The following is a 9,362-nucleotide window of genomic DNA, read 5'->3' as shown; positions in this document are numbered from 1 at the left end:
ATGAAAGATGTCATGTACTGTCGACCTGTACTGATTACATTCTCAATTTGCACATGCATAATTGCACATTGACTGTTGACTGCTGTACATGCTGCTCCCATGCAGCATACATTCTCTGTTATATTCTTATATTTTTTTTATTATATTGCTGTGCATTTGCTGCTTAAAGTGCCTTAGATTTTGTGTTACTTATTTATCTACTTTATATTTTATTTGTATTTTGTGGCATTCATGTGGACGGCAAAGTAAAAATTTCATTGTAGAGGGAAACATGTTTCCTGTGCATATGACAAATAAACACTTTGACCTTGACCTATACATAAGCCATACAGCTGAAGGGACTTATGATTCCACCTCATTGAGCACAGGACAACAAGATGTAGTTTACCCTGGTATGTGCAGTTGTTATTTGAAGAACCTCATTCAGTCTACCATCATTTAGTACCAACCATATGAAATTCTAAATACACAGTGTTCAAACAAATTGGTCAGCATATAAACTTGAAATCTCAAGTAAATAAAAATAAAACTCCACAATGCAGGAAACCAAACAATAATACCTCTGAGTGCACTCAAAAAATGAAAACTGCCCTACCACCCCTCCAAGACTCAATGTTCAACCAAAGACATCTAGTGGAGCCATTGCTGTGCTGTTAGTAGAGAAGGTGGACCGAGGCCCCAGGCACCAAGGCGAAGGAGGAGGGATCCAACATCAGACGATGAGCTAGGAATCCAGAACCAAAAGAAGCCTCTATAAAAAAAAAACAGTGTACACAAAATGTGCAGAGTTACCCGCTATTCATAACTTAAGTGTCCTTTTTTTCCACTACTTCAAAAGGTACAGCATTCTACCTAACTTAAATTTGGTATAAATGTCCCAAGATAACCATATTTCCCCTTTTATAGGCATAAATCATCCATACAATTGGCTCCAAATACGTTCACATATACAATAAACAACATAAAATGAATCTTGCATGCCACCAAACACACTGACATATGGTTGTGTGCTGTGTAAAACTAAGATTGTGCAACCTGTACCAAGCGAACAGCTAATGGATGAATGAATGAATCACAATAACTCGCGGTTTGTCTTTTTTACCGCTTTTTTCTCCGGCATGCTTATGCTTGGTTTAGCAAGATCGATGCCAAGTGAGGAAAAAAAGAAAGAAAAAAGAATGTTCTGCTCTAGTCCATTTTTAGTACACTGCCACCTAGTGGCGAAAACTATGAATTTCACTAAGTCTGGCAAGTGCTTACATTAAGACAATATATTATGGCTATATAGGGCCAAATTAACAGGGTTACACAAATAAAACTAAGGAGGGAAAACCAGAGAGTGAGTGATTTCAAAACTGGATTCAGAAGCATGCAAGAACAAAGAATCGAGGAAGAAGGTTGGAGGTAGAGTCCGAAACAGGCAGATTCCAAATAGTGAGAAATAGCCCAAACACAAGGAAATCACAAAATTACACTAGGAATTGAGAGCACTACAGTTATGTGGAAAGATACAGAGTAAATTAGATAATGAGGCCAAGAACAAAAAGAAAACTAGATAGTGTACATGCTGATGGAGCTAATGAGTGAAGTGGAAACAGGTGTGACGTGTGAGAGTCGGCACTGAATAACAAGGAATCAGGGACAAGTGTGGAGATCAGAGAAAATGAAGAACTCTGTAGGCAACTGGAGCCTGGATGGGGAGCTGGTCCAGGGAAACACAGGACAGAAACAAGAACCATGATAGTAGGTACAAGATGAATCATTGTTGAGTGATATAGAACAGCAAACCAGATCTTGAGCGCCTATTACTGAACATGTAACAGTAAATTATTCTAGCACTCAGTACCAGAAAATGATTTTGCTACTCAGTAACACATCACAGCTGTAGAAAGGTTTTGGGTAATGTGTCTGAGTGAGCAGAAGAAGAGTGACAGAGACGGACTAAACATGAAAGTAAAGTGGGATAGAAAATGGTTAACCAGCGTGGTGCATGTGGGCTGTCTTGGTTACTGGTACACACCAGAGATCATGGATTAATGATGGCCCTTCACAGGAGCTGGGCATGTGGGACTACAGTATTAAACCCCTGAAGGGAGTGTGTGTGGGACTTAGAGTGAGAAACAAAGAGTGAGAGAGAGAGAGCGAATCAGAGAGCTCTTTTTGTAATCTATAACAAAGTATAACCTGTGTGTCTCAGTTGCTCTGCAGAAGTCATAAGTCGGTTTCAATCTCAACATTAACTCAAGTTTATGCATCCTATCCAAACTTTTTGAGCTATACGATTCAAACCCCAATCTCTCTCTTTTTATCAAATCAGCTCCCTCAAGATAAAACCAAGCTTGATTTGTATTTATTTTTATAGTCCTTTGAGACAGACAGCAAATAAATAGGAAGAGTAAAAAATATAAGCAAGTCGAATTGTTGGGGGGGCAGAACTTGCTCTCCCTAAGTGTAAAATGGGATAAGATATTCTGCCTCTCGGTCTTAACGTAATGTAAGAGAGTGTGAAATTATACTGCACATGAATAAAAGGGACCCTTCGTTGTGTGCTGCTGACTAGCTTATCAGGAAATTCAGACAACTGGAACATCCAAAGCCTCCAAACTTGTAGCAATCCCCTTTGTCTGGCTCTGAAGCAAACAATGTAATATCAGAAAGCCAGAGAGGCTCCAAAGCCTGTGTCAGATTGCCAAACAAAAAGTAGCTGCTTCTGTGCATCCTGCGTTGCGTCATTGCATCCTTGCATCACTCCTGTGTGTAGACATTGGCGTGCATGTGTCTCTATAAGTAGACTGTGCACTCGTTCATGTTAACCCCATGTGCATGCCATTGAGTGTTTCAAATAGAGTGTTTCCTCTTTAATTCCTCGCTTGTTACCTATTTATATTCCCTGCACCTATCCCACACCTATTTCAAACCCCATCTGTTAATTTTACTTAGAGCATCTCAAATTGAATACTATTTTTAAAAAGAGGGTAACTGCAAATGTCATGTTATTAATAATCAAAAGTAGTATAGAGCTCAAACTCTCTCCCTTCATTCTGCCCCTCTCACTTCCTTCTTCCCTCCCTCTCCATTTTGTCCTCTGTCTGTCTGTGAGTGAGTGAGCTAAGTGAAGTGGGTTATGATGGCGGTGTAATCGGCATCCCTCAAACAAACGACTGGTGCTATTAAGGGCCATTGTGTTTGCTGCGGTGATGATCAGATTCAATCTAGAGAGAACATTTTGTGCTGGAGCTGTGGCAAGGGGGAGAGATAGAGAAAACTACTTTGCCTCTGCTATTGTGTTCAGGGGACTAGATGTATGCGTGCTCTTCAGAAGATGCATATCGACTCAGGGAGCTGCAAAAGTTTAGTTCAGATGAATCCGTGGGAGCTGTCTGACTGCACAAAGTGAGGCGAGTTATTAAATGTTGGGCAATATTTTGAGGATGTATTTGTATCAATAAAGAGCTCGGGAAGTGCTGCTGGAGTGCTGCAGATGAGAAAATCACTTTCTCTTTCCTCTTTGTCCTCAATTTTACCCTCTTCTCTCAGCCCCTCAGTCTTAACTTTCATGTTGTTAATACACTTTCTGAAGACTAAATTGCCTATAAATGTAAGTGTGAATGCTTATCTGTCTGTATTTCAGTAAGCCTACTCACATGTAATGGACTATTATGTAAGTTTAGAATAGCTACATTAGTGATGTTTACACATTTATAGCCTTCTTGTCACTCCCCAGAAGCAAACACCAAGCTCACCACAGCAGAGACTGGTCATATATAATAACTCCCCACTATTAGAGCATAAACTCAAAGCATACAGGTGGATGCTTTGATAGATGTGGGGCTTTTGCAAAGTTATAGCATGGATAACAGTAGCGGCCAGTGACAGCATAGCTTTCAAAATTAATAATATTACCCTGTCAAAATACTTCTCATTATATTATTTTTCCATTACACCCCATAGATTGGTAATTGTGTCCTTCCTCCTCAAAATGCACCTCCTAGCTGTAAGATGTCTGTGCAGATTCTCTTTTTTTCAGCTCCTAGCTGTAAGAATGTTGGGGTAATCACTGATAAGTGCAGCAAAGGTTTCAAACTAGCAGGTTTTTTTTCTGAAGCCTATCAATCCATTAAAGTTATAAAACAGAAAAGCACACCACCTATTTCCAGCTGCCGAAAGTAGGTACTTCCATCTTCCAAGCTAGCTTACCGCTCATGGTGCTGCTAATGTGTACACGTGCAACGACTACAAATATTAAATGTTGGACTTCAAATCAGTCTTTGCTGTGGTGACAACCAAGGTAACATTGTAAGGGGTTGTTTTTGCATGGAGTAGTTTTGGAGTATATTATTATTGAATTATTTTATTTGTAACTTTTTACGCTACTTGTTACTGGGGAAAGTAATATTATTACCATTACGCATTATGGCCCAACAAAGATTTCTGTAGACACCATAAACATACAATTTTAATAATCTACAATTAAATGGCATTCATATACTGTACTGTTTTATATCATCATTATTATCATTTCCTTTAAAGGCAATAAGGTGTGGTGTCTCTACCATGTGACTGAGGTGCTTAAAAACCCCCCTAACTCAAAAACATGTTCTTTATATTTATATGCCTTAAAATGTCAGACTTCTACTGTACTGAATGGTGTACGGTATGTGCACAGTTTGTCACTAACAGGGTGTTTTCACATTATTTTTCTGAAGAGGGCAGTGTCAGTTCACTTCCTAGAAATCCTGATTTTAAACATCCACGTGTAAACCAAATTTGTGATGACACAAATCGGAAAGCCAATCACAGCTCACTATGCAAATGCAGAGTTCAGTAGTGCCTGCTGAAGCCTGATGCCTAAAACCTCTGACCTGGGATCAGCCAGAGCTATCTTTTGAGTGACAGTGGTGCACTCACTAAAGTTGACTGTTGATAGTAAATATACCAGACCAGATGTAAACCGGACCCTGGAGCTCCTTTACACTGTTTAAGTAATTGCTATTTAGCACTGAGATGCTGTGAGACATCTACTATTATTAACAGCTCATTAACTACGGTTTTGGCTTCTGGTAGCAGTGCTGCGGTTAGCTGGCTGAGAATAATAACACAAGCTCTCGATATTAATAGATTGTCTTTTGGATCAACTTAAATAATAAAGAGAATCTGACATACTATTTAATGTTATAAGAAGGTATGAGACATGCATCTACTTACTGGTTAACAGCTAGTGTTAACTTAAGATACATTTGTCTCAATGCTAATGCTAACAGTTAGCCTTGTGCTAATGGTTAACTTAGCCTTGAGCAAAAATAAACACATACTGACATACTATCAAACGTTATGAGATGGTATGCAACATTTACCACTGCTGGAGTATTGACAGTGAAGGCTAGGCTTGGCTCACTGTTGAACCGAGTGCTGATGGCCTGCTTCTGTGTTAGGTACTAATATTAGATCAACGCTACATTTTGGATTATCTGAGATAATAAAGAGGAACTGACACACTGTTTAACATTATGAGATGGTAATGTGTAGATACGGTATGTACTGTTGTTGGAATGTATTATTAACAGTTACATTTGGCAGCTACTAATGCAGCAAGCCAAGCTCTTGGTACTCTGGTAACTTTACTGGATTACATTTTGGATCATGTGAGAAAATAAAATGATACTGATGTACTATCAAATGTTATGGGATGACAGTAGACACACTGGGGTGTCAACAGCAATACTACTATGTTTGGTTCACTAACTCTATAGAATTAGTAGTCAAATTGCATGCAAACAGCCTGCTGCTAATAATCTAGTAGATATAGATTGATAGATTATGTGTTGGACCAACTGAGAAAATAAAGAGACACTGTCAAACTCTCAGCCAGACTATAAATACATTTGTACATTGGACTTATACCTCTTTTATACAGTATTGCTATGTAATGGGTGAATGATGCTCAAACATAAACTGCTTCATTTCTTCATTTTCACTCCTGCATCTCATACAGATACAACAAGTTCACCAGTCTATGTGTGGGAAGGAGCGGTGGGTTGGGGCACATTCACATAAATTTGAATATCCACAGTGGTGCAGTGGTTAGCACTGCTGCCTCACAGCAAGAAGATTCCAGGTTTGAGCCCCGGCCAACTTGGTGCCTTTCTGTGCAGAGTTTTCATGGGTTCTCTCTAGGTACTTCCTTCTCTCAGGGAAATTCTGGCATGTAACATCTCTTATTGTATCTGATCGTAATAGTAAAGTAAAATTGTCAGTATTGGTTAGATGCCATTTCCCTTTGCTCTTAAGTTAACCTTAGTAATTTTTATGAATAAAATTGTCTGTTTGGATCACTTCTTCTCAGATGTTTGTATGTTACAAGCACATAGCCACCCAAACTACTGACCCAGTGGCCTTGGTGCTGGAGGATGTTGTTATGTATTCATCTGCTTATACAGTACACAGAGACTTTTAGTGGAAAAATCACTTATATATCCTTTCAGGTAAACATTTACACTGTCTTGAGACCTACTGCTTTAGATTTTAATGGTTATAATATTTTCCTTCTCTGTTTCCTTCTTTAGGTCTGAGACCATTCAAGTGCAGTTACTGCCCCTACAGTGCCTCCCAGAAGGGCAACTTGAAAACTCATGTGCTGTGTGTGCACCGCATGCCCTTTGACAACAGCCAGTACCCTGACCGACGCTTCAAACGCTCCCGACCCGAGTCTGAAGTCCCAGAGAAGCACTCTGATGACACTGTTGATAATATTACATCTAATCAACCACTGACAGCAGCAAATGGAAGCCATGGCAGTAACTTTGTGCTATTTGTTGGGGAGGCCACAGCTTGTTATCAGGAGTGAAACCACCCTGGGTAGGGTTAGTTAATAACATCCAGATGAGAGTTTTGAGTCAGTGTTGGACTATGCATTATGTGAAATGCCATAGATTTGTATCATTATACAAATACTCCCTGATGCATATACATGTTGATCACTATAAAACTCAACTGTGCTGAAACCTTGGCCAAACAATGACAAGGCAACAAGATGAAAGTACTGGCAGACAGCACTGTGGCTAGACCATACTATCTATGTTATGAACACAAAGTAACCATACGCTCGTAATCTGTGTTATTAGAAGTCTGTAAACATTTACTAAGAAAATCATAATCATAGTGTGTATGTATTTGTGATTTGGTGCTTAAACATTTTGTGTTTTAATTGAGCAAAGTGGATAATGTATAGTATAAGAGTGGAAAGAGAATTAAAAACTGTTAATCAAATCACAGTTTTCAGACAAATCATGGAGGAAAGAGGCTAAACAACAAGAGGGAAGCCAGAGGAAGTAATCTAGAATCTTTAGAAAGACTTTTCTGAAAAAATAATGCTTTCATCAGAAAATATGATCCGTGTAAATGATTTAGTAGAACAGTTAATGTACTGTATGGACGCTGGAGGAGGGTTTTTGACTGCACACCACCACTACTGTCACCCTAGAACATTACACCAGTGGCTGCAGTTTTTCCAGTATGGCTGTTGAGCGCTGTATGTGTGTGTGTGTTGCAGGGTCAGTGGCAGCAACACTGTATGTTTGTGTGTGTCTGTGTGTGTTGAAGATATTGGTGCCAGTCTGACTGGAACTGTCATCGCAAAGGAAATCAATTCACCAACAACACATGTACAAACACACACTCCGACCTCTACAGTGGTAACCTGACTCAAGGGGGGTCAAGTTTAGTCCCATCAGCTGGCCCTTCAAGTCACCTCCACCTATCCTCCATCCATCCCTTGACTTTCACTCTTTCACAAAAAAAGCCCAGTCTGAAAGAATGACCTGGAAAATTCAGTACAGTTCAATCAGCGACATATTTATACCGTACATTAACCATTGTTGAGGATTATTCTACTCTGGTTTTGGCAATTGAACATCTGGAGGCTATTTTAGCTTTGACTGCTTTATAATGATGTGGGAGAGTTTGTGCACTGTACATATAAAATGGTGTGTGACATCTTCCCAAATGTTCATGAAGAGCTTGACAGAGGCACACAAAAAGCAGGATCAATCTCTTCTGATAACCTTTTGTAAAGTTGCTACACATGATGAAAAATTAGATAATCATCACCCTATTCTGTTTTCTGTTTCTAATTATAGTACAAAGAAAAGAGAAGAAAAAAATTGTTTTAGAAAAAAGTTTTACTTTGCTTGTTTTGCTTTGTATGGTTTTGTTTTTTAAAGAGGCATTTTCTTTCTGTGCGTAAGTAATGTTTTATATGGGTTTTGTTTCTGGGGGAAGCGACATAAAACATTAAAATTTTAACTAGATTTTTTAAGGGCAACAAATTATCAACTCTGATTGACTATACTTGGTTGTGCTGGCAGCTGCTGGTTACTACTGGGCAAGGAGATTAAAAAAGTATGAGGCTTCATGTGGTGTTGGTGGCAGGGGGTTGGGTATTAGGAGTTGTTAATGTGTTTCTGATGAAGAGAAATGATCTGTGTTCAAAGAAAGTCGATATCTTCTCACACAAACACACATGCAGTGGTGGGGTGGGAGGGCTAAACTTGTAAAACACCAGGGCCTTGGTGCTACATGTCTGCCTAAAGGAGTTTACAGTCCAGTACAGTGCACTTACAGACAGACACAACACAAAACAACAAAGAATTGCCCTCGCATGTTTGGATAGATCGAAGGGAGAGCAGAGAGAAAGAAGGAGAGTGGAAGTGTAGAGGAATAGAAGAGTATGTGCACAAGGCTAATAGAGTAGGTTCAATGTTCTCCTGCCTCACTGTAATTGTGGTTTTAATTGTCACTACAATTTAAAATGTTTGGCCCTACAGAAAACTAAAGTACTTGCAGTACATGAAGTACTGTACTGTATGTATATGTACATTTTTTTGTTAGTTACACTACAAGGACAGTAGTTCTCACTGCCTTATACAGTAACTGAGTGTGTAAGGCCATTCCCCATTAATCTTCGCCCTATGAGAGCCAGATAACCTAATGGTGTATAAGCTATAGTTTCCAATGCAACTACTGTGTTCTTGTTGGCTGTGGCTTGCTTTTATGGATGTGTGTATACACGTGTGTGTGTGCTGAACACCTAAGTATATTAGCAAAACCTCAATAGTAGAAAAAAAAAGTTGTACACACATTCCATTTTTTCCCCACCAGTACCCTGGCTTTTCCAGGTTACTAAAGCATGTTAATCAGAATATTTTTGTCATTTTGTTCAGATGAGGCTTTTTTTTGTTTCTACACTGGTCCCTACTGTCAACCCAAAATAATCCATTCCATTTTCCCAGTGCTGTTTGATCCACATCAAGCTTCATACTGATGTAGCAGATGTAGTTTGCGCAACTATACTCACCGGTGCTACA

At 39.2% G+C, this 9,362-nt stretch overlaps 1 protein-coding gene across 4 annotated transcripts in view; it reads left to right on the top strand.

Annotated features, from left to right (window-relative positions):
* znf536 (zinc finger protein 536) overlaps positions 1 to 8,120 on the top strand; it is a 232,127-nt gene extending 224,007 nt beyond the window's left edge. For all 4 annotated transcript variants that reach the window (XM_020605877.1, XM_020605879.1, XM_020605878.1 and 1 more), the window contains one exon: positions 6,564 to 8,120. In XM_020605877.1, coding sequence (XP_020461533.1) covers positions 6,564 to 6,844 — 281 coding nt within the window. In that variant the 3' untranslated portion in view covers positions 6,845 to 8,120. The remainder of the gene's footprint in view (positions 1 to 6,563) is intronic.
* The last annotated feature ends 1,242 nt before the right edge of the window (positions 8,121 to 9,362 follow it).

Source organism: Monopterus albus, unplaced genomic scaffold (genome assembly GCF_001952655.1).
Source record: "Monopterus albus unplaced genomic scaffold, M_albus_1.0 scaffold73.1, whole genome shotgun sequence".
NCBI lineage: Eukaryota > Metazoa > Chordata > Actinopteri > Synbranchiformes > Synbranchidae > Monopterus > Monopterus albus.
Note: the sequence above shows the minus strand (reverse complement) of the source record. Positions and strands in the feature narration are given on the sequence as shown.